This window comes from Taeniopygia guttata, chromosome Z (assembly GCF_048771995.1).
Source record: "Taeniopygia guttata chromosome Z, bTaeGut7.mat, whole genome shotgun sequence".
In the NCBI taxonomy this organism is placed as follows: Eukaryota; Metazoa; Chordata; class Aves; order Passeriformes; family Estrildidae; genus Taeniopygia; species Taeniopygia guttata.
Window position 1 is genome coordinate 58,663,727 of NC_133063.1, and position 26,511 is coordinate 58,690,237.

General features: G+C 35.9%; 2 protein-coding genes across 3 annotated transcripts in view; one reads left to right on the forward strand and one right to left on the reverse strand.

Moving 5' to 3' along the window:
- On the reverse strand, positions 1-21,234 carry CENPK (centromere protein K). Of its 2 annotated transcripts, none has more exons than XM_002189461.5 (10): positions 21,097-21,234; positions 18,373-18,471; positions 16,382-16,438; positions 15,389-15,461; positions 11,335-11,381; positions 8,400-8,482; positions 8,208-8,306; positions 7,890-8,031; positions 3,989-4,042; positions 1-1,700 (listed from the first exon to the last, which is right to left on the reverse strand). In XM_002189461.5, exons 1-10 carry the CDS (start codon positions 21,097-21,099, stop codon positions 1,542-1,544), a joined length of 816 nt encoding a protein of 271 aa, XP_002189497.2. In that variant the 5' UTR covers positions 21,100-21,234; the 3' UTR covers positions 1-1,541. The 2 variants fall into 2 exon arrangements, with proteins under 2 accessions (XP_002189497.2, XP_030114645.1); XM_030258785.4 differs by lacking the exon at positions 21,097-21,234 and adding an exon at positions 20,567-21,028.
- Positions 21,165-26,511, forward strand: part of PPWD1 (peptidylprolyl isomerase domain and WD repeat containing 1) — an 11,328-nt gene continuing 5,981 nt past the window's right edge. The window contains exons 1-4 of the mRNA XM_002189498.7: positions 21,165-21,306; positions 22,621-22,723; positions 23,318-23,418; positions 24,615-24,735. Of these exons, the coding sequence (XP_002189534.3) occupies positions 21,165-21,306; positions 22,621-22,723; positions 23,318-23,418; positions 24,615-24,735 (467 nt within the window). The remainder of the gene's footprint in view (positions 21,307-22,620; positions 22,724-23,317; positions 23,419-24,614; positions 24,736-26,511) is intronic.

Below are 26,511 nucleotides of genomic sequence, written 5' to 3' on the forward strand. Positions count from 1 at the left end.
TGACTGTTTAACATTTTTCTTTTTATTTATTAATGTCATGACAGAAGCAGTCATCCAGCTCAATAAAGTATTTGAGCAATATTAATAAACAAGGTGAGGGGATAGCAGAATACAAAGCATTTAAACACAAATGAAGGAAAAAACCCAAAAGAGACAATCCTATAAACCTAAGCCAAAAAATGTAGTTATTCGAATTCTTAATTAAAAATACGGTAAGATAAATGTGTATAGATTAGTCAGACTCTAGAATTCATAAAAGAGGTTAAACCACAATAGGAGGGCAGTTACACAAGCAATATGAACCAAAAAGAAGTCAATGTTCATGCACAACAGCACACACTACATCCTATACTCATGCTTAAACACCAGTTGGGAGGGTAAAATGAACAGCATTCACTCAAAACTACAAAAGATGAAAGATTTTTTGCTTAACATTTAATTGGTTTAAAAAACGGCAATTATACTAGACTGGCAATTATATTAGATTGGTCCCCCTTACTTCTCCCATGCATCCTTACATGATGCTTACAAGTCATCAAACCAAATCACAGAAACACCATTCTAAAAACCATCACATAAAAACATTCTGTGATTGTATACAACTCTACTTTTCCATCAAACTGAAAAATCATCCAAGTTCGTCCCTCAATAAACAAAAATCTGGTTAACAAAGGATAATTTAGTTACTACAGATAAGCAGGAGCAGAATTTTTGTACTCAATACAATACTATAAATATGGCTACATAAAAGACTGAGATTGCAAAGAATGCCAGCATTGAGTCAGAAGTCTCAGTCTCTCAACTGACGTAACTTAGAAACTGTAGAGACCCATTAAAAGCCTTGATCAACTAGGTCTGAAAAAGTGAAGACAGATACTGTAAGGCAATATAGCGTAACACAAAGTGGGCCATTTGGGAAGCATGCAGTGAAAGGTGCAGACTCGACATCTGCTGCACTTTACACAGAAAGATGTGTCAGCTTTCCTATGTGTTTATCTTGGAGCCAGTAAAATTGTTTGCAAGGGCTCTGAGAAACAAGCAAGGCATAACGCATTCTTGAGAGGATACCTCTCTGCTAGTTCCACATATTTGCAAGGCCATGTACAGGAGCAGTGCTGTTATTCTGAATTTTGTCTCTACAGAATACAAGAAAATACTAAAGGAAATAGAGATGTCAGGCAATCTAAGAAATCTAAACTATAGAAGTAATGTATAAAGTATGATTTTAAAGTAAAAAGGACTGTTAAACATATTTGTCTATTACATGAATTGGCATCTTACAAAAGCACTGAAAAAAACCTTCCATAACGCAAATCTTGGTATAAAACTGAAGGCCAACTGTAAGCAGTCAAAATAGATTTTTTTTTTTCATTTTCTACATTTTATGATCTTAAATATCCAATTTAATTTAAAAGAAAAAAAACCATCCAACAAGAAGCAATTCTTGATACTTAAAAACTTAGTAGGAAACCTAAATATGTCCTAGCCCTGAATTAAGAGTACTGGTGTTGTTTTGTTTTCAAGTGAATGTGTAGGTCACACTACTTGTGAAAAGCTTGGAGGCGCATTCTCATTGGATCTTCTGGATGTCTCAGGGCCATTCCACATCTCAGCAGCAGCTCAATGTAAGGTGGCCAAAATGACTCATTGATTGTTATGTAAGGTTCATGTGGTGTGGCCAATAATGTGTTTATCAGCATCTGGAAGATCAAAAGGATAGGATTTAGGAAATTAACAAAACAGCTAGATTTTATCACCTTGAACCAAATTTTTGCAAATTACTGTGATGTAGGCAATATAAGATACAAAGGACTACAGAAGAAAAATGAGACCTGTTCAAAGTAGAAGTAAAGCAAAGGACTTCCAATTAGCTACATAACACATTTTTTGATGTAAAAATTAGAAACAGAATCCTCTTTTATTCCAAAATAAATGTAGAGTAAATGCTGTATCAAATACAGAATTAGTTAATGGAGTTAAAAACAGAATCAGTTTTGTCATTCTTTTTCAATTAATGGAGATCATGTACATGCCCTCACGATATTGCTTATGGGGAGTTCTGCATACATTACAGACTAAATAATCTTACCTATCACTCTTTCTATTTATCCTAGATATTTCATCTTTCTACTCAGAGCTTTCAAATGTTATACTATCCCAATTTCAGTAAGTAGAAAATATTTTTTGCCCCTTAGTGCTAAACACAAATTCAAAATCCTTGCTACCAGATTTTATACTTTTGCATCCTAACAAAAGACCCACTACTAATAAAAGACCCAAATGAACAACTGCTTTTCTTTTTCAGAACACTCTGAAGAAGAATTGTTCCAGTTAATAGGTTTTGTACTTCCAATTATGAGAACTTACTCCAAATGCATTATTCTAGACAAACTTTTACTTAGTTTTTCCTGACATCTGATACTCAAAAATAGCCTTTATGGCTGTAACTTTATTTGTATCTCAGAAAACATTTTTCAAATTTAACAGGGACTTGAAGCTAGAACAACACGATTCAACAAAGAAAAACCTTCCAGAATACAAAGATAAGGGACATTGACACTTTAGGTCAGGATGTTGAAATTCAAAATGAGTCTGAATTTTTCAAATAGTGTGTTCTTCCAAACAGAAGTCAGACATTACTTGAATACGTTCACATTTTCAGAAGATTAACAATATCAGAAAAATATGAAGGGCAATTTTAAAGCATTAGAAGAACTTCAAAATTCTTTTTCCATAAGGGGTGTGGCTACTCTGAATTCTGATCCGTTTTCAAGCTCTGCCTAATTTGGCATTAACAGGTATGCTGAGATATTTGAAACATGTAAAATTATTTTGATGATATGAGCCCAAAGCCTGGCTTTAAACTATAGTACAGTGTCATAGTGATTAGATAATAGCATCTTAATACCAGAAAGTTTTTATACCTCACATTTTGCCTCAAGAAAAAAAAAATTCCCCAAGGACATCTTGCATATAGAAGTCTAGAACTGTCTAAGGAGGGGGAACAGAAAATTTCCCTTCAAATACTACATTTAAGACAAGAAGGAAAATTATGCTTTGCAATTCACATTCATAAATTGCACTGCAATGAAAAATTCACACTAAGCAATGCTTCTATACTTACAAAATAAATCAGAAATGCATGAATTGGATGAACTGATTTCCTTGTATGAGTTAATAATCCAGTTAATGCACAAGACTATTGGCCCTTCTGAGGCTACATATTAATTAGTCCTCCTGTTAATGTATATTTCAGAAATATTTTTCTTGAAACAATATAAAATAAAGCATGAAATTGACCATTTTTTCATTGAACAAAGTTATTTGTCTCTCCCAACATGACCCACTAAGGCACATATAACTTCTTTGAACTAAATATTGTAAAATCAAGAAATAAGAGACAGCCATTCTCCAGCCTAAACTGAACAGTATTGCCACACCTCTTGTGAAAATTTGGGGTTTACTTTGATAGGAATTAAAATAGAAAATTGACCTAGATTCACAGAATGGTTTGGGTTGGAACATACCTCAAAGATCATCTCATTCCACGCCCCTGCCATGGGCAGGTGCACCTTCCACTAGACCAGGCTGCTCAAAGCCCTATCCAGCCTGGCTTTGAACACTGCCAGGGATGGAGCATCCACAGCTTTTCTAGACAGCCTGTTCCAGTGCCTCACCACCCTCACAGTAAAGAATTTATTATTGACAGCTAATCTAAATATCTATTCCCGTAATTTAAAACTATTCCCCCATGCAAAAAGTTGTTCTCCGTCTTTTTATAAGCCCCCTTTTAGTACCAGAAGGCCGCAATGCTCCCTGCACTCTTCTTGTAGACACAACATTCTTAATCATTCCACATTAACTGTCTTAACTAAATACCACATACTGTTATTAATATTAGCAATAAACACTTTATCATCATCATCACCATCATTGCATCTGAATATTTAAAAATTCCTCAAATCTCTACACAGTAAAAACATCTTACCTCTAAAATTTCTTGCAATGTTATCAGTTCTACAACTGGCTCTGCTGAAGAGTTCTGGAAAGATAAACATTCACCAGCCAAATTGACAAAACCCCAAACCAGTCAGGAAAAATATTAATTGACAAAGTAAAATAATTACACAATTATTTGATTGCATAGTACACAACAGATGAAAAATTTTAGTCAGATTTAGTGCCAATAGAAATACAGGTCGCATTTAAATCTACCAGTTCAAAATCCTACACTTCAAATGTAACATTTTTTTAATTGTCAAGAGCGATTAATCTAAAGTGATCATGTTTTCACTTGTGTACATCATATTTATAATGTTGTACAGAACCTTCTGTGAACAAGATTTGTTAAGAGGAAAAAATATTTTTCATGAGCTTTAAATAAGTGTTTGTAATACAAATTTGACACAACCCAAGACTTAATTTCATAGTACCTTAATATTTTTTCATGATTTGATAGTGAATATTTACTTGTTTTGAATTCAACTAAAACATTTATCTTATCAAGGTTAAGAAATAGAGTAGCTAAAAATTTTGGTGGAATAAAAAGGCAATGATGAAATATCACTAGAAGATTACTTATTTTCCTTTGCAGCAAGCAAATCAAGCCTCTGGCAGCAATGTCACTGGATCTGCTTGTACTGTTGCATGGTTAAACCGGATTCTTTAATTTTCCAGTTTTATTCTTTTTCCCCATGCACTTCAGTTTCAACAAAATATAGGAAATAATATTCCACTGGCTTTCTCAACATTGCTGTTGAATATATGAGTTTAAGACCTAGGGTATTACCAGTTGTGCAGCACCTTATACAAATTCCACTTCTGGACCAGAGGAAGAATACAAGCAAGAAAGAAGAATATTCTGAAAGGCAAGTTCTGGATCCTTTTTCCCAGTCACAGTTTGTAATAGACTCACAGCTGCAGAGAGTCTGAAGTTTCAGTTTCCAGGGAGAGCCTGCTCCATGGAAGCTCTGCAAATCCTGGAGCTATGACTCAATAACATCTATCTATCTGCATTAATCTTGATATTTGGCTGAGGAAATAGAACCTACATTACCTATCTGCAAAAAGCTCCCTAGAGCAAACATGAAGGTATTTAATAACCTCTGCTGATATATTTCCCTGGTCAAAATTACTACTAATACAATTAAGTACCGCTAATCACTTAATGCTTATAAAGTCGTTAAGTAGGATGCTCAGCATTTTATTATTTAGCCTGAAAGGCACCTTCTTCACGATTCCAATCAGACAGATTTGCATAAAGAATATTCCTCAGCCTCTAATTTTTCATATTATTATCTTGAAAAAAATAAAGTAGATTTTTATCTTAGATTTAAAATGCAAGATCATCATTACTACAGTTACTACCTATATTAAAAGTGCTGGGCCATGGCAACAGAAGCCAATCTGAGCTGCTATGATGCAGTCTTCACTCCCACTCCCAATCCCACATGCATGTCACTAGGTGAAAGAAGGATGGAACCAGACAAGCAAGGTTTGGAGCAGTTCAAACTATGCTGCAGCCATGTCCCACTGACATCAGCCCTGCACAGATGCCCTTTATGTGGAACCATTGTGAACACAACACGCTTCAAAAAAGTGAAGCAAAATGATTGATGTGCAGAGTTAAGAGTTTGGTGCTGCTAGACTGTTGAACCAAGCTGATAATACAAGTGAATAATGTGTTCTCCTGAACTAACATAGCAGCTAATTTTATTGCCAGTGATTACAATTTGTATTTCTGACAATAAATGTAGGCAAAAATGGCCGGCTGTCCTGCCTTCACAGTCAATTACTTAGATGCAGATTAAGGGGTACCTGTAGTTAAGTCAAGTGATCCAAGTGAATCAAAAGACATAGAAAAGCTAGTAATTCATAAAGAGTGAAAAGAAAGAAAAAAACCTATCAGAAACCTGTATGTTTAAGAGTTCAGGAAATGCATAAATAAAATTTAAGATAAGGAAAGATAAAACTTGTGTTGAAATTAATCAAAGTAGTTTTTTTGTTTAAGTAAAGTGATTGGTGATGGCCAACATGGCTTCACTATAGGCCATTTACATCCAACTAATTTAGTGGCCTTCTACAAGAGTTACAGTATTTATGGAAAAGGAAGAACAATTGATGCCATCTAGCTGGACTTGTGCAAAGCATTTGACACTGTCCCACATGAGACTGTTTCTAAAATGGAGAGACTTGGAATAAAATCTGTCATACTTACTAACAACAGGAAAGGAAGGCATTGGTTTGCAGAAAAACTAAGAGTCAACAAAGTAAGATATTTGAATAATACTTTGAAAATTAACACCATGTCTTGACATCTCCACTTGGTATTTTTATGTGCAAAATATGTGCTTATGTGGAAAACAGATTTTTTTTTTAAGTAAAAGATCACGATTCATTAGCTGCAAATTACAGACAGAAAAAGACAAGGGTGTAATTTGTTGCTTTGGTGATGGGTGTGAGCTCATAGTTTTATTTATAATATTGTTTCTTAACAGGTTGTAAAAAAGATGAGATCAAGTGAAAACAAACATAGACAATGGTTATTACAAGAGTAAGCTAGGAAATTGAAAAATATTATCTTACAGGAGAACATAAAGGTGTTGCTAGTTCAATTAACAAAACAAAGAAAGAGAGGATATAAGACTGCTGCCATAAATATATCAGGAAGAATAAACACAAGAAAGAAAAAGAGCTATTCTAGGGAAAATTCTGGTGTAAGAATACAAGTGGATCTGTGTTAGACTTGGATAAATTTAGACTGGACACTGTGAGACAGTTTCTAACCAGAGTACTGAGATACTAGAAGAAAAAACACAGGAAAAACAGCAGTAAAAAAAATTATTTGTGCTAAAATGGAGCTCAATGGTAATATTGAAGAAATTACATTATGTGGTTACCTGAAATAACAGGGAATTGGATTAAAGAAATAATTTCTACTTCTGTAATATTGTGTGCCTGAAATAAAAATCAAAACCTTCCTTTTTTCATAGCTTTTTCTGTATCTATCAAATAGTGATGGTAATAGTTTTATTTTTAATGCACACTATGAATTTATTATGCAAAATACTCCCTGGCTGCCTATTCTCCCTGAGGTCTTAAGATAGTTTTTGACCCAGTTAGCCTGAACAAAATCTGATGGTTAACATTCCAAACTACTCTGTAATTATAAACACTTTTCCTTATTGTTCCAAAAACATTGTTAAACAATTAAAATTTGCTTTGCCAAGTAAAATAGGGCTCTACTTGCCCAGTCAAGTAAATAAAAAAAAAAAAGTAAATTTGGACTGAACCCCACACTGTTTCCAAATTTGGCAAAGCTTGCAGTTCAGTAAGAAATACAATATATTGCTATGCATCTCATTGGGTAAAGGCTATATGCATTAAGAAAAGAAAATATCCAGCTGGAAATAGCCTTAAATAATATAAAACAACCTGAAAAATATAAAAATATAAATATATACTATATATATTATATATAGTATATATTAATATATAGTATATATTAATATATATTAATATATAACATAACATAACATAACATAACATAACATAATATAATATAATATAATATAATATAATATAATATAATATAATATAATATAATATAATATAATATAATATAATATAATATAATATAATATAATATAATATAATATAATATAATATAATATAATATAATATAACATAATATAATATAACATAATATAATATAACATAATATATATATTTCTATTATATAAAACTATAAACCTAGAGGATCAGCTGTAAAAACTATGCATATTTCAAAATACAACTGCAGGTTCAATGCTAGTGACCTGAAACAGATATTGCATCTAATTAAATAGAAATTGAACATTTCAAATTTAATAGGTAAAGAAAAGTCTTACCTTTTCTTTAATATTTTCACCTCTCTCTGGACAGGGAAAATATTCATCCAGGAATCCACCCAAGGCAGTCAAGAGTTCTTTCTTAAAGGTCTTTAATTTCAATATTTTGGTTTTCAATTCATTGAGTTCTCCAATTTTCAAACTAATAGTAAAAACAGCAACAGAACAAGGGATCAAATCAGGTAACTAAAAAGTCCCTTCTAAGTAAAAATATCCCTGTATTATCTATTGTTAGAAATTAAACCTCTTCAATCACAGGATATATGTTACGATATTCATGTTTCAAATATGAAATACATTTCAAAAATGTAGAAATACCTTTCTGTGGAAGGATGTTCGTCTTGGGAATTTACCTCTTCTTCAATTTTATTAAGAGTCTCTAGCATCTGCTTCTGTTCCTCATACCACTGCTGTTCTCTTTGAAACATGAAAGGTAGGAAATGGCACAACAGATAAATATTAAAAAAGAAAAAAGCTTACAGCATTCCAAAGTCCCAATCATTGTATTACCTTTTCAGATCTTCTTCCAGATGTTTATTCTTTGACTGAACTATTGACAGCACCATTTCAAGATCATTTTTCACTTTCTGCAACTATAAAAGAATATAAATTAAACTATTGTTTGTAGGTACCCAGGCTGTAGTATTTGTTCTGTGTAAGGCTACATCTGTAAATCTGATAAAGAGGGACAAAATCATTTGCAATTTCTTAATAAACATTAAAATCTAGTTTAAAATGCAGGAGCTATTCAAAATGTTACTGTTACCTTACTGTCAGTTGCTCATCAGTGTCTTCTTGAAGCTCACAGAGCTTAACAAAATATTTAATTTTACCTGAAGTACACATATGAACTGCTCAGCTGATGAATGGATGAGGAGAAAATGACTACAGCATCAGGGCCCTATTATCTAAACTATTGCAGCTGCTGGCAAGACTGAATCCATGCTACTTGCACCACATAAGATAGACAGAAAATGAAGATGGGTCAAAGAAATACTAACTGCAACCATGAATTATATGATCTTCAGTACCATGAATATCTGGGACAGGAAATATGAAGAAATAAAACCACTGCAGTCAGAAGCTATAGGCATTACTGAATCTAGGGAGTAGTGGATTCTGAGTGGGCTGGGTCTTTCACTATAGCATCACAGAATGGGTAAGGTTGTGTTGAGGAACAAATTCAGTGCAGGTAGCTCAGGGTGCAGCTGCAGCAGAGCTACAGGCTGAGCTCTGGGTTGAACGCGGGCAAGAGCCCCAGGCAAGAGGCCATGAACTGCCAACTCGTTGTAGAACAGGGGGCCTGGGGATCTGTGACCCTGCCAGGCGAGGGGACACTGAGATATGGCAGGAGCTGATGATGCCTGTGTTTACACTGTGAGGGTATAAAAGCCTTTTGGCTTTGAGGGTATAAAATTCATTTGTTCTGGGTCCCTCCTCAAAGGCACCCAGCTCAAGCTGTTATTCTATTATTACACCATGATTAAATTATTTTATGGATCAGGATGTGTGAGCCTAAGGGAAGACAGAAACCTAGGATTGAGCTGGTAAGGACATCTGATCTGTGTGAGTGTGGAATGTGTAGCTGCAAACGGGTTTAGTGCCTGACACCATGGTTCCTGGACTGTTGGACCGGGAAGTTTCCTTAACCATTGTGACAGGCCACAGTGTGTTATGTGGTCCAACCTCCCTACTCAGGCAAGGATCATCCAAGAGCACATGGTACAGGTTGCATCCAGACAGTTCTTGACAAACTCCAGCAAGGGAGACTACACAACCTCTCTGGGCAAATTCTGGGCACAGTAAAGAAGCTCTTCCTTGTGTTCTTGTGCATCCCATTGCCTCTTGTCCAATTGCTTGGCATCAACGAGAAGAGCCTGGCTCCATTCTCTTCAGATACTTCTATAAATTATGAGGTTCCCTGTTAGAGCACTATGGTCTTCTACAAAATCATTATATAAGCCTGTGATTTGGATGTATTTTTATTGCTTACATACAAAATAGGAGCACTTAAGAAGTTAGCTCAAAGAAATACACATTCTGAAAATATGCTACAGAAACAAATGTGCTCCATATATACAACATTTGAAAAAAATGCTGTAATCCTCAAGTATCAGACTAACATGCCAATCAAAGTGTGTAACCTAACAACTTTTTGATAGTGACTCTTAACAGCAGTCAGGTTTGCTGTTGTGAGTGATACTAGAAGGCATTAGACACAGGAATATTCTCAAGTCGCATAGCATTCCTATGTCCCATCAATATAGTAAAATGTTACCTGCAAGACATTACTGATTTGCTCTTTCTTCCAATGGAGGAACTCAACAAACTATTTGCAAATTATTGCCACAGAACTCAATATCTAAGATAACTGGCTCTTCCATGTAACATATAATATTACATAATTTTCTATTAAATATGAAATGCAATATATTATAGCATTTTGTTAAAAAAAAGCACACACAAATATCTTAAAGGCAGGTGGCAGAGGATAGGGTCAGACTCTTCTCCGTGGTGCAAAGTGATAGGACAAGGAGCAAGAGGCGCAAACTCAAAACACAGGAATTTCCACCTGAAAATTAGGAAAAACTGAGCACTGGAACAGGCTGCCCAGAGAGGCTGTGGCTTGTCCTTCTTCGAAGATATTCAAAAGCCACCTTGACACAATCCTGTGATGCACTTAGGGGCAGGGTTTAGTGGTGGATTTGGATGGCTGGACTGGATCATCTTAGAGGTCTTTTCCAACATAAACTATCCTATGATTCTGTCTCCAGAGGTCCTTTCTAACTTCAGCCATTCTGTGACAAATTCCACTTAGCAATTAAAATTCAGCCACAGATCATTTTGAAAACACAATTTGGAGTGGATCTACTTGCCCAAGCACTTGCACAATGTTATATTAAAGTAATCTTGAAAAGTACAGTGTGTAGGCTTCAGCCCCAGAAATGCACCCTGCTGCATAATGTCAAAGATGATGGCTAAATCTTTGCAAGACATGGTAATCAGTCTCCTTGGCATGAGATTTCTGTCTCCTGTGGCACCCAGCACAATGGGACTCTAATCCTAATGAGGCCATGCAGCATTAATGTAGCAGGGGTGTAGGGGTGTCAATTATCACATAATTTTCATTGCATGCAGATAAGTTTGTTGAGCTACTGTGATTAGATGGTGGGTCCAGAGGCAAAATACTGTTTATTGTGCATTACTCAGTGACTTGTGCAATAAGTCAGTTTAAAACCTCACTAATTACAACTAATTACAACTAGGAAATTCTACTAATTATACTAGAGGGGGGAAAAAAGCATTAGAAAAACATAAATGGCTGAAGGAAAACACACAGCATTTTAGCAGTAATTCACCCTAGGAACAATCATAGGAAAATGCAGCAATTGCATATATTGTTTTTCTTTTTTTTTTTTTTCCAAAAAATTTTTATTAGACTTACCTCTTCTTTTCCTAATTCTAACAGTACATCTGGATTGGTAGAAATTACTGAAAAATAAAATGAATTGTTTATTTTTTCACTGGAAAATAAAGACTTATTTATTCTGAAAAGCAGCTTGGCTAGAGAGAAATTTGTGTAGCTTCTGAATAATAGTTTGGTTCTCAGTAGCAGTTTAATCACATGCTGTGGTGTCCTGCTGGGCTAACCTACTATCACTATTCAGTCAATTAAATCAGACTGAAAAAAGTGCACTGTTAATGCTTGTGTGTTATTTTTATACTTGAACTAACTCCAAGTACATTGGTGTAGTTGCATAATGAATAAACAGTACATTTCTATACACTGCAAGACAACCAAGCCTGATTTTTTCAGCAGAAGGCAATCAACATTACCAATGTGGGCAATAAAAAAAATTCTTCCAGTCCTCCAATCCCTTGTTAAATAGCCTCCTAAATGCTTGATCAGGATTATAGAACCTAGTTTTAATAACTTCAGAAGCATGTCACCATCCTTACTGTTCACAAGAACAGCAGGGAGATGAATGGCCCAGCAAAGCCAATATCCTAACTCAAACACTGAGCAATAGCAATACCTAAGCAAAACCAAAGTACAATTCAAGAAGAAATTTTTCTCCAGAATGCTTCTACAAAATGCAGTGATTTATGACTCATGCATTTCCAGAATAAAAACTGAATTCTTGTTTCTTACAGCATTCAACAAACTCTAGTCAATTCTCAGATCCATGTCAACTTGCAGCTTCTGCATAAACCTATGACTTTTTTGAACTATTTCAATACATTAACAGGAGAAACGAAAGCTATTCTAACAGATTAAAATCTTTATAAGACAGATTTTTTGTGCAAGTTTGGGCTTGAAATCTCTAATCTTACAAATAATGACTTAAATAAAAAATTCCTTAATCAAAAAGGAAATCCTTAACCCTCTCATGACAGCAATAAACATCTTCTAAATAAAAAACATCTATTTAATAAATTCAGAAAAGTACTTTCTTTGGTAATGTTATAGTACTTACCACAAAAATTTTAAGAAGCTTTAGATCAGTAGTTTTAAAAGACCTGTTTGTTCTGAGACGAAAATCAGAAAACCTACTGATGCATCAAGAATGCGCTAAATTAAATGTTTCAATAAAACTCCTTTTATTGGAAAATTATTGTTTCTAAATCCTGATGCAAAATTTGAGTACTCTGCTCCCAATTGAGTTTAAGTTTAATTCTTCCCTCTGCCATTTCCTGCTGACATGATCTTTATAAGCCTTCCCTTACCAATTATTATCAATTTTTACAACTGCCTCCTAACACTTCTTTATTTCTAGATACCTAATCCTGAGTTCATGCTTGCTGTTTATACTGTGTGAGTATCAGAATAGAGGGCCCTGTGCTCATGGGAAAGAAATCACTAGCCATAATTTAGTGAAGGAACAATGCAGATCTAAAACACTGGGACAACACACTTATGCCAGCTGCTGCTGTAAATTCACTGCTTGCTCAATCCACAATCAATTCAATCTTTTCCAGTTTTGTTGTATCACTACACTTGCAAAAATCAAATGTCAGAGAGAATTGCCTAGTGATACAAAGTACTATTACCAAGAAAAATACTATCAGATGCTAGGAATGTAAAAGCAACCACTATGCACATGTTTATACAGAAGTTCATATTAAAATAAAACAAAAAGGTATTTGGCAGAATACTGCTATTTTGCAAAGAAAAACAGAAATTATGCAGAGACCACAACTGTTTGAAATGGTTTAAAATATGGTTGCTTTCACTTCCTGATTTTGCAAAGGTAAAAGTTAAATTTTATTTTTATATACCAAAAGCTTTTTTAGAAGTTGTAATTCAGCTGATTTAGCAGATCTTGAGCTACATAAATAATACCATAAATTAAGAAATAAAAAGACACTAAAGTTTAAGCTTTGCAAAAATAAAATTTGCATCGTGAATTCAAGTCTGTTTGCCAGTACTGTGCTCAAAAAAACGTAGAACTGCCAAGCTATAACCTCTGAAAATAAGATTTAAGATTGAAATGCTGACAGGTCCTCATTTACAGGAAATGAACTGGCCACTACTAAAAGCCAAAACCAATGTAACTAGACAGGCTGACATTCATGCTCTATTAGTAAATTGTATTAAATCAGTATTTCTGCTATTTCTATTTAGATAAAATCAGACAATGTTCTCAATTAAGTAATTCCTCCTTCAAAACAAACAGTAGGTAGAAAGAAGCCAAGACAGAGAAGTAAGCAAAGAGGACTCCTCATTTTCATACAAGCACCATAACTCCATTCAAATTCTTAGCAGGAACTTTTTTCTTCCACTGGAAAGGGAGCCAAAAAAGGCAAAAATTTGGTTGTAACGTATTAATTACAGATAATTCTCTAGATTTCTAATAAGAAATATTATCATTTGGGAAGAAGTAAGAATGGTTGAACAAAGCAAGTGAGCAAGCCAAAAAAATAGGCCAAGGATATTTTTAAGCCAATAGCTTGAAGTGTAATATACATATTTTAGTACGGAAATCTAACAGCCTCAGGTATTTTACCCAGATAAAAACTAAGTTCTTTCAATTAATTAGCTTTAAGCCAGCAACTTATTCATGAACAGCAGCCAGGAACCAGTATGTTCCAAATTCATTCAATGACATGCCTTTGGTCTACATACCTCAGAAGCACTGGAGGCTGACAGTTCTTGGAGTGAAGCTAACAACACTAAACTATGAAAATATTCTAATACAACAACAGCATCTATTTAATAAAAAAAAAAAATTATCCCAGCTTCTCTTATTTAGTGATGAGATGTAGGAAATACAGACTTTGAAAAAAAGTTGGAGGACTGCCTCTAATGTTGATTTGGAAAGGCATTTCCATTTGGCCAAATAACAAAACATTGGAAATCACCACATGCTGTCTATAGCACTCCTATAATTTTGCAAATACTACAAAGCCAAGCCTCTACTGGCATAGAAATATTCAAATGAGTCAATATATTAATTTAAAGATTAACTAGAAATTATTTGGGATTGACAGGTGTAAACAGGTCCTTGATGGGAGACATAACCATGCATACTACCTGAATATTAATGATAGTGTAGTGTGAACTGTTTTAGGAATGTCCATATGGGACATCTGAAAACTAAGATTACTTTACTCACACTTAGATCCTGAATGCTTTTATTTCCAGTGTCTGGCCACATCAGCCTTGCGGGAGGTTGAAATCTACCAGGAGTGGTGCTTATGCACAAAGAGAATTTTGAAGAACTGAGGAATTGACCTTTTGACTAATAATGCCTAACAATTATAAGAACTACCACTAGTCTCAGTGGTTTGTGCTTCTCAGCATCAGTAAGTATTCTGGATTCCTGCGTTGTTTAAAAATTCTAGTGTCTCTTACCACTGTATATTGACTTGAAATCTCCAATCCCTGTTAATTCAAAATTGGTATTTTACTACAGTGTAGAGGGCTTAGCACTAAAGGTCTATTTCAAAGTTTCAACTATCACATTGTAATACTACACACATTTAATCAGAAAAATAATCAGAAGATGTATGGTTAATGTATCAGCTTCTTAAAAGACAAAATGAAGACAATTTTATTTACCAAAGTATTTCTGTTCTAAAAATGAAATACAAATAAAAGTCAGCGAAAAAACAACCACACAGAAAAGAATATGAAGGAGGGTAACAGGATAATGAACTTTTCTTATTTGGTTAAGAGATCTGCTAATAGTTATTTTTCCATTTAACTGACTGATGAATAACGGCATGAATCATGCACTTATTTGTCCAGAATTATAGGATAAAATTATAGTGGAATTCATTTATAATTTCAAGTTGACTTAGAACTGAAGTGCAAAAATAATGAAGAAATAAAACATACATGCTACTTTTTAAAGTACCATTATTTTAATTTTTAAGTAGTTATGGAATGAAAATACAATCAGCAGACACAAATATACTCATGGCCTGAGTATATTTGTGAAAAAAACTTTGCAGAAGTTTATAAAAGCATTCTTTACAAGGAAACAGTTACTTACATTCAGGATTTCTTTTTTGCCACTGATGAAAATCTACTGTTAAAGCTTTCCATTGCAGCATTAACAAGTAAAGCTGTGTAACAAGAAAAGAAGCATCTCTTGATGTGTGTTGAGTTGCATTGGCATAAAATGAGGTAGAACAGGATAGAAACTGAATTGTTAACTTGATACCACAGGAAACTAAAGAGCATCTATTACAATAGAACACTAGTTTCTTCAAAATATTTTACAGTAATTCACAGGGATCAAGGAATGTTTCTATTATTTTTTTTAAAGGGTCAGGGTAGCCCCCAGTATCAATACAGGCTGACTGAGATACAACATGAAAAGTTGGACACATGCACTTTCAGTCCAGAAAGCCAATTGTAACACCTGCATCAAATGCAGCATGGCCAGCAGGTAGGTCAAGGTAGGTGATTCTGCCCCTCCACCCTGCTCTGGGGTGAGAGCCCACCTTGAGTGCTGCCTCCAGCTCTGGGGTCCCCAACATAAGAAGCATGTGAACTTGCTCAAGTAAGTCTGGAGGAAAACCACAAAGATGATTGGAGGGCTGGAATACCTCTACTATAAAAACAGGGGAGGGGTGTTGAGGTTGCTCAGCCTGTAGAAGGCTCCAGGGAAACACTATAGGACCTTCCAGTACCTGAATAGGACTTAAAGGAAAGAACAGAGACTGTTTACAATCACATGTAGTAACAGAACATGGAGAAATAGCCTTAAGATGATAGAGGGCAGGTTAGATTAGATACTAGGAAGAAATTCTTTGTTGTGTAAGCAGAGACACTGGAATAGGTTGCCCAGAGAAGCTGCAGATGTCCAGTCCCTAAAAGGCCAGGCTGGATGGGGCTTAAAGCAACCTGATTTAGTGGAAGGTGTCTCTGCCTATGCCTGGGTTAGAATTAGATGATTTTAAGGGCCTTTCTAACCCAGGCCATTCTGTGATTCTATGGTCTTAACAGAAAATGAATTGTTTTTAAAAACCCACTGTCTTACCTTGGCATCTGATGGTGGCAGTGTTTCTGTTCCTAGAAGCATTAGCTTGCTCTGACACTTGGTAGAAAAGAAAGGAAATAAAGCACAAAGAAAGTTTGTTTACTCTTCTCTGTTGTAAGAACAAAACACAATTCTTAGAAATTTAAACACAACTTTTTAAATATAGAAATACAATAATTTTAAATTGGATTCTTCCACATTCCGTATACCCTAACCCAGAATCGCAAATTAAGAAACGTTTTGAAATCACAACACAATAAAGCAGAATTAAATTAACTCTGAAGGAGAAAAGTAGCAGCTAAAGAAAGATGTATTCTTTGAGTAAAAAGGCAAGTTATGAAGGAAAAGTTCATATGGGGAAAGGCATTGAACAGATAAATAACATGAGAAAGAGTGAAGAGAGTCATGGACGAGGCTGAACAGGGAAACTGCTGAGAAATTAACATACTTCCTTCTACACTTCTGGATTTCCAAACAGATTGCTCCAAACAGAGCCATCATATTATAATATGTATTTTTAGTTTTAAGTCATTTAGGGGAGTATACTGTACAGAAGTGGTCTGGTTTTTGGGAGAGTACATCAGCTCTCATGACTGCAATGAGGTGTATATGCAGTCTGAAAGTCAGCCCATCACAAATATCCAAGGCATAAAGAGGTGACACCGGCTAAACACTCTTTTTTCTGCCATCAGTGTAACCTGCCCAAAACAAGGCAGGATGTATTCTATGAAGCAGTACTTTGGAAACCTTGCTGTTAATGTTTGCATACCAGAACACTGTATAGGATTTCTTCCACAAAAATTGTTCATGATGACACAAAATTATTGCAACATTACATGCAATCACATAACCTAGGAGCTAATTAAATGACTGTTAGTTTAAACATTTTGCTGAAACATTAACATTTTGCATCCAGGATGCAAAATCCAAATAATAAAAATCCTACTATTTTCATCAACTTCCGAAAATAACACATCACTTCTTATATTATTTTGGGCATGCTGGGAATGAGATACAAGATATCAAATATTTTCAAGTACATTCAAAACAGTAAACATTCAGATTTCTCTTCTAATTTGAAAATTCCAAAGAAAGTTCAGATAGTGAGACATAGCATTCCCTGCCACTCGTTACATGCAAACTTAGCTGAATACTCAGCAAGAAATAAATCCCATTAGTCTTTTTAAATCAACTTGTGCAAAATTACTGCACTGTGAGTTGTCTGTACTTTGTTCTACTTTAAGGTGGAAATACTTTTACTTCAGTTTCTGGTATTTTATTGTTTTGAACCCACAACTCAGAACTCAAGCAAATACCACGTACAATAGAAAATTGAGTGAAGTGATTAAGACTCTGAAAATATAATTTAGAATATGATTTTTCAACAGATTCAGCAGAATCTTGCAGGAAGAACAGTATTCCCTAAAAATTGATAAAAGTTTATCTTTCCTGGGAATTCTGAGAATAAAAATAACCAGCCCTAAACTGTTATTTGTTAACATATTGCACTATGTACAAGAGAGAAGTTTTAACCATGACAATGTAACTGTGAGTTTGCAAGGGACTAAGCATAGGGAGACATCATCGTCCTCCTCTGCCTCTCCTCCAAGATCCAAAGGACCTGTGAAATGGAATCCCATCTTTTGTGAGGCTAAAGAGAGAAGCATCTCTGTATGCTGGTACTACCACAACACAAATGAATTGTTTCATTTTCTGTAATTTTAATATATACTTCCACACTAAATCATAACTTCAACACATTGACACTACAAGGCATTCTTCACTCCTCCAAGCACTTCTACATTTGACCTTTCTGAAGATACTATTTTCTTTTTCTGTTTGTGATTTTTTTGTTCGGGTTTTTTTGGTTAGTTGGTTTGGTTTTTTATCAAAGTGGTTTCTTTGGGGGGCAGTGGGGCAAGCATGTGATGAATAAAATAATTCTGAAAAAGCTTTATAATAAACTTAGCCTATCATTTAGGTTTGCATACCTCTTCCATCTGCTTCCAAATACTCTCACATTCATCCAAGAGTTCTTCCTTGGCAGCTACAGGACCAGCTTTGTTAGTGGTTTCTGATAAATATTCAGCCTATTAACAAGCAAATAGAATAGTTATCATGTAGATCTACAATAACTGATTTCTTAATCATACCTGCCATTTCGATCAACTATGTAACAGAATAAACTCTCTAAATTCAAAGCTTTTAGTTAACTTCTCTATAGTTTTGGAAAGCACCCAGCCATTGAGTGGAATCAGCTAACTATATAACTAAGTAAAATTAGAAGACACTAATAATTTACTTTTAAAATTGAATGACAATGTCCTAAGTTTTAATAACTGCTTTGATTATCTGCAATGGATTCTTTATTTTCAAAGAACTTTATTATAAAAACAGTAAGAGAATCTCACCTCTATAAAGCCATACTTTACCTCCATTTAGCTGCAAAGTTTTTAAACAGTTACTTCTGCTCTGTCAATAAACATGGTAATCTATTTCTCCTTCGTTTGAATTCAGAATATTTTTGATTAACAAATTAAGCACCCTCAAAGTTACTAGAATCACAAATAAAATAACCTGAAAGATATACAGAAAACCAAGGAAAGAGGGCACCTGGACAGCCAAAATAAAAATCAGCCCAAGTTAAATTAAAAACTTTGAGAAACTGTTGGGTGAGAAAGAAACATCTGGAATTAAATTTATGAATTTTTATGTTTTTCACTTAAGAGATACCTCAATGACAGCAGCAATTAACGGGGGAAAAATAAGAAGGGGTAAGTTTTTTTTCCAGAGAAAACAATCAACAGGCTAGATGTACCACATGCAGGAAGCCTTTAATAATACCTTAGTGGGTACTAAGCCCACCAAACACACAGGAATTAAACAGAAACATTAAAAATGGATAACGATCTAGAGAAGAATTACACTTTTCTACCTTCTTACTGAAGCATAAATTACTAACTCAATCCTTTGTCCTTTTTCACAACAAAAACAGAGCGTCGGAGAAAATTATGTCAAAAACCCTATCTAAAAGGGGTGAAATAGTCTACTAGTACTTGCAGAGTTCAAGTACCTCATAACAAAGTGGATGAGGAAAGAAAATCGGAACATCTCACTGAATGCTGGAATTACCCTAGAGTACTCATATGTAGCCAATACGTCTACTAAGTCTTCCTAGCAAATTTGTTGCATTTAAAACAGAACACTACAAAATCTAGGTGACCATGATCTTATAAGAACTAATGAGCGTAGATTTTGCAAAGGAAGATCATTATCTTCTTAAGAGTCTTGGAATGTCTCCATAATATAAAACAGAACTAGTTCCCATAATTCATTAAGACTTCTGAAATGCCTCCAGCGAAGACTGCCCAGAAGGAAGAAACTAAGAAAGAAACCAAGCAGTCTTAGTTTTTTCTCAGACAAAAAAGGAGACAAAGAGGGTCTGGGGAGATAGTGGGGAGAAAAAGAACCCCATGCTTTGGAAATTTGGGGTGGGATAAAATCTATTCTGCCCATATCCCCTGCAATACTATAATTCATCACCATGAAAGCATTATATGGAATAAAACTCTGAAGAGAAACCCAGAAAATCTCCATTGCACAAAAATGATTACATGATTCTATAGTTAACTTTAAATTTCTGGACCAACTACATACAGCATTTCAAAATGTACATATTGTGAGACATGACAGGGCTCTCACAAGCCAAACCGACTTGTCGTCCTTAATGCTGTGCTCTTAACTACCTTACACAGTAGACACACTGAAGTATCACTTTCTGATGTTAATTTTACATACATTGCTGTTTTCCCTATTTCAGTATGGTAAAATACATTTCTATTTCCACACCATAACTGAAAACTGAAGGGTTTTTTTGGCATTAATACTAATGTCTTCCAGTTTCAACAAATTATTTATTCTTATCTTGTTTTAGGACTATATAATAGGTAAGAAATACACACATGTCCAAGTGTAGACTCTATGCTAGCCACGGCTTTACAAAAGAAAATCACGGAATAGGTCAGGTTGGAAGAGACCACAGCGGGTCATCTGGTCCAACATCCCTTTTTAAGCAGGGCCACCCCAAAGCACAAGGCACAGGATTGTGTCCAGATGGTGCTTGAATATTTCCAGTGAGGGAGACTCCACAACCTCTCTGGGCAATCTGTTCCAGTGCTCAGTCACCTGCACAGCAAAGAAGTTCTTCCTCATGTTTGGCGGAACTTCTTGTGCACCAGTGTCTGCCCATTGCCTCTCGTCTTACTGCTAGGCACCACCGAGCAGAGCCCGAGTCCATTCTCTTGGCACTGTCCCTTCATATACTTATGCATATTAAGAAGGCGAAATGCGTAATGTGACCAAGCACACAACGACCAACTGCGGCAAGACAGTGAGGGAGGGGAGAGGAAAGCGATGGAAGATCTGTGAGACACGAAGAGACACGAAGGCGTCTTAGGAAGCTAAATATCGGCAGGGTTCAGACAACATGGCAAAAGCGGCGAGGCAGGGAGCCCTCGCGCCCCCCCGGCATCCGAACGGCGGGAGGACGCGAGGCGGGACAGCCCCGCTCACAGCCCAGGGATGAACACCGCCCCTTCCCGGCCGGGCAGCCAGCACCCTCCCTGCAGAGCAGCCCCCAGCCCCAGCGGCGAGCCCGCCGCCCGGCCCGAGGCGCCGGGACCCCCGTGTCGCGGAGCCGCCCCGCCCGGTACTACCATGGCCGCTTCCCGCCGTCCGCCTGCGCGTCACTCCGGAGCGCCCGGCGCGGGGCGCGCGTCACAGCATGGCGTCCGGAGAGCCCGAGCGCAAGAGAAAGCCGCCGCAGCTGGAGGCGGGCGGCGCGGATGCGGCGGCAGCGGACGAGGAGGATGAGCGCTGGGTCGGTCCGCTCCCGGGGGAGGCCGCTCAGGCGAAGAAAAGGAGAGGTAAGGGGAGGAGTGGAGCACTGCCCCGGCTGGGGTCGGGGTGGCGGGATCGCCTCCAGGCCCCGCGGGCGAGAGCGGCCACAGGTGAGGGCAGCTGCCGGGAGCGCGTGTCCTGAAGCTGTGTACATATACCTTCGTATATAAAGTGCGCACGCTGCGGGGGAACCTTCAGGTGCGGAATTACAGAGTAGGTGCTGAGAAAGTTGTGGCCTGCAGAAGAGAAGGTTACGTGGAGACCTTATAGCAGCTTTCTGAAGAGACTTACAAGGAAGCTAGAGACGGACTCTTCGACAGGAGCTGTAGTGATGGCAGCAAGTCTAATTGGTGCAAACTGAAAGACGGGAAATTCAGATTAGCTGTAAGGGGAAAATTCTTTACTGTGAGGTACTGGCACAGATTCCCCAGTGATTTTTTTTGGGTGCTCCAACCCTGGCAGTGTTCAAAGCCAAATTGAATAAGGCTTGGAGCAACTTGGTCTAGTAGGAAGGGGCTTGGGACTAGATGATATTTAAGTCTTATTCTAACCCCTTAACATTCTATGATTGTTTCCTCTGGAGAACATTTTGAGGCCAATAGCCCTGGTGTGCAGGCTGAAGCTGTGCTGTTTATTGATGTAGAGTTAATCCATCTTTCAGATCACCGCTTTAAAGGTGCAGCAGCAGGAGAAGCGTCTAGGCTGTATTTTGGCTTATGATATTGATGTGTGCAGCAGCTTCCAGCTCTTTGGCTATCACTTTTTCTTCAACTAAAAAAAACAATGTTCATCAGAAGTAAACATGCAAGTTCAGTAGAAAATACTGTTGCACAGGTGTTAACAAGTAGGATCTAAAAATCAGAAACAAAACTTAAAATCACATTATTTTAGGTCAGCCAGGTAAACAATGAAATAGGTGGATGCCAGCAGTTAAAATTTAGTCTCCAGGACCTGTGTGGGACCACAAATCTTGTAAAAACAACAGGGATACATGTGGTTTTAGAATAAAATGAGGTTCAGATGACCTTCTGTTTTCTGGCAGTAATTTAAAAACTGTTGATTGACTTTGGCTTTTTGGAAAGAATAAGACTTACTGTAACAGTTGCTTTAAGAGGGAGGAGCAATATGAGTTAAAACAGCATTTGAGTGCTTTAGTCCACAGAAAATGTGTAAGTCTGAGTGCAAAAACAGAGCTAAAAGCCCTTTAATTATGTTTGCACAAAATCCTGCATATTTTTGACTAAATATGAGTAAGCAATAAAAGGATAAGTAAAAGAGAACAAAAGGTAGATGTAACTTCATGAAAAAAAAATCCTGACTTTTCTTTCTATTCTGTGTAGTTCTTGAATTTGAGCATGTTTATCTTGAAAATCTACCGTCAGCTTCAATGTACGAACGCAGTTACATGCACAGAGATGTTATTACACATGTAGCATGTACAAAGTAAGTATTTTTTTTCCATTGTATTTCTTTGTCTGGGGTGTATTTTTGTGTAGACTAAGAAATCTTCGCTCTAGAAGTTTTATAATGGAAAGTTACAATGTCCTGAGGTGGTTTTTAAAGGGTGGAGGTTTTTTTTTAAAAAGTAAGTGACTTACCTAGTAGCAAAGTATAAGTTGTTTTTATAGGCTAAAGGAGGGTCTTAAAATCCTTGTTAAAATATGCAGGAAATACAGGAGTAAGATTAACTTACTCCCTCTGAAAAAATACCATTCACCAGAATTGCAGAGATCACACACACACACACAGTAACTACCATGAAACCAGACTTAAAATAGGAGTTATATTTACATATCCAAAAAGGATAGTGTTATATTTTTCTTCAATTTGACTTCTCATAGATTAATCAAGAATGCACTACAACACCTGTTTTGTTTTTTCTGGAGTAATAGTACCCATTCAGATAGACTGTCACAGTAATTTCTTGAGATTTCATTCTCTACACAGTGTTAATTCTAGTGCAAATTACTGACTAGTGGAAAGGTGCATAATGTGTGCATCTGTTTTCTTGTTTTTATTTTTCTTTTCTAATTGTAGGACAGATTTTATCATAACAGCCAGTCATGATGGACATGTAAAATTCTGGAAGAAAATAGAAGAAGGGATTGAGTTTGTTAAACACTTCCGAAGTCACTTGGGTGAGAAGTTGCTCTTTCTTATCTAAAGAACTTTACTTTTTCCTCTCCCTTGCTCTTTGTTGTTTGAAGAGAGAATGCAAATAGAGAGACATTTTGGGGTTCCTTTAGTGCAGTCAGAAATTAAATTATATCTATCAATCTTCCTTTTATTCCTCTGTCCTGTTACATTTTGCTCCCAAGCTATAGCAGGGATAGAATGAAAATGAAACACGAAAATGAAAACTGAAGCCTTTTCCTTGTCTTGTGCCTGCTTGTGGGGAGAATATCTGGGACACAAGTGAACAAGATATACAAAAGTGTTCCTAAAAGCCAGAGAAGTTGAGAAATATGTAGTTTTAAATAAGGATACCTCAGTCTTTTTTTTTTTTTTTTTTTTTTCCCTTGCAGTGTGGGGAAAAAGCAGTTCTTTTCATCTGGAATACTGTAACTGTAGAGCAAACTCTGCATTTTTGTTGTCATTATCAGACAAATTGCAGTTAAGGGAAACTTTAACCCTATATTCTGAGCTAATAAGGACACAAAGGTTTTCAACACTATGCTAAGCATTAAATAGGCTGGACAGAAAATGAGATTCTCAGCAGTATTAGAAATTATTATATGCCTGAAGGAAAAAAATCCAATTTGATATGCAGAATGTTACAGTAAGTTTCCTTTTAGAGTACAAGAAATACTAAAGTCTGGTTTTGATCTTTATCTTCAGCTTCTTATTATATATAGAAGCAAAAGGTGTGTACAAAACCTACCATGTGAAAATCAGTGTTGTGAGAATTTTATGGAAGGCCCAGTTGCAGGGGAGTTTTGAGTATCATGAGTAATAGTCTGTAGAGTTCAGCTGCTTTTGCCCTGTTGAGAAATACAAGCTGAGGAGCCCATAATGTTTACCCCATCATAATGTTCTCAAGTTTCTAAAACCAACATTTTAAACTAAACTTTCTGCCATTTTAATATTTTAGTATGTTTTTTGTAAATTGTTCATTATCACATACCTGAGTCTAAACACTGATAGGCCATAAAATGTTGTTTTGTGAATTTTATTTTTTTTTAAATACTTTATTGAAGTCAGGTAGAGTTTTAAATGGAAAAGGTGACAAAACAGTTGGGAAACAGTTTTAGGCCTCTGTAGGTTTTCCATATATAATACTGAAATGAAGGATGTCCTTTCCCATTTCTTAATAGTATCTTAAATTAATTCACAGGTGTTATTGAGAGTATTGCTGTAAGTGCAGAGGGGGCATTATTCTGTTCTGTTGGAGATGACAAAGCAATGAAGGTGTTTGATGTAGTTAACTTTGACATGATCAACATGCTGAAACTTGGGTAAGTTACTTAGTTCTCTGAAGTGCTCTTTTGAGATTATCAGACGGGGTTGTTTTGCTAAGAGATAAGTCAGTAATTTGGGGTTCTTGAGTTCTTACCCTTCCCCATGCCCCAGGCATATGAAGTTGAGTAAACTGCATTTTCTGAAATCCAATGGCTGGAGACTGCCTGAATAGAAAAAATTGCTACTGGACCAGTAGAAAAGAGCGTCCTCGGTGTTAAATATTATGCACAAGGATGTGGGGTTTCTTCAAATATTTAGCTAGGCATAATGTCTTTCTGTTGTTTGGCACTGAATTTAAGAATTACAGTCTATTAGTACTTCCATTAGGGAAGGGATTTGGCCTACCTGTATTGTCGCATTTATTGTCATAGGGATACAATTTCATTTTTCCACTAGAAGCAATATTGTTGCTTTCTCTAGTCTTGTAGCATTTTTGTAGTTACACAGTATATACCTAAAGGCTTTAGGAGGAACAGGAAGAGATGTTACTGGAATTGTAACAACACCAGAGGAAAACAAGCCCTACACTGTTAAAAGGGTGGATTTGAAGGGCTGGAGGATCCATAAATGCTGCATCAAGAACAGTAGAAATACTGATTTCTCCATAAACCTTTTAGAATTGGAAAACGTATTCTTTATAGTCTATGATGTATTGGTTAATTTTGAAACTGAATAGAAGTATAAAGTTAGGGGAAAAAGCTTTTACAAAGAACGTGCTATAAAAGCATAAGCTATCTGCATAGTTTGTTATAGTTTGTGTCATCCTCCAAATAATGTACTTCACCTATAGGAACTGATTCTCTCTTGGCTGTCTGTTCTGGAAAAAATTCCAGTTAGGCTTAAGTTTTTTGGTTTTGCTGTTATTTTTGACATAACGGCCTTGTACTGTTACTACATAATTGCTAAAATTATAGAAAAAAGAAAATTACATTCAATAAAGCACCCCTGATCTTCAGAGCTTCCCAGTTCTAACTTGTCTGTAGACCATGGCTCTCTGCAAATCTTCATGCTTTATGATTCAAATTATTGGTCTGTTATAATGTCAGAATATCATCAGTCCATCAGCATCCATTAGTTCAGTTTGTGAAAGGATACTAAAGATTGTATAAATTTTTTTTTATGTTTGCAATTTAGTTTGCGTTCTAGTTTTCAGAATCTTTGCTTACAGACTTTAAAACAAATATTATTTATATTATTGACTATATCTCTGACTTGTGTTATTCATAGATTACACTTTTGCAAGTAGCAAATGAGTTCCTTAAATACACTCACAACCCTTATTGAATATAGGAGGATTGTCTTAATTTTGTTTGTATCACTTCTTGGAGATTTTTTGGTATTGTGGTTTTTTTTTCTGGCAAGATCTAGTTGACCTTTTGCGGAAGTGTATGGCAGAGGTGCAGTTGTCTTCATTTCTGCTGAGTTATTACTCACTTAAAAGATGGAGGAGAAATGGTATTGACTTATATAAGTTGAGTACTATTTATTAATGCAACTTGGGCTTTTTCTCAATTTCTGTCCAAATTCCTCCTTTTTACCTGCTTTCTACTTTGACTGTCACAGTCTCTTTACAAAACAATATGGAAGGAACAGAAATTGGTAGTCTCCCACTGAATGGTATATCTTGGTAAAACTTGTCTATAATATGCTCAATATTAACAAGATACGAATTAGCAAAACTAGTAAATAAAGTTTAAAATTTGCTACTGATGTTTGATTTCAAGTTTGCAGCATAACTTGACTCTTACCTAATTAAAACCATTTCTAGTTTA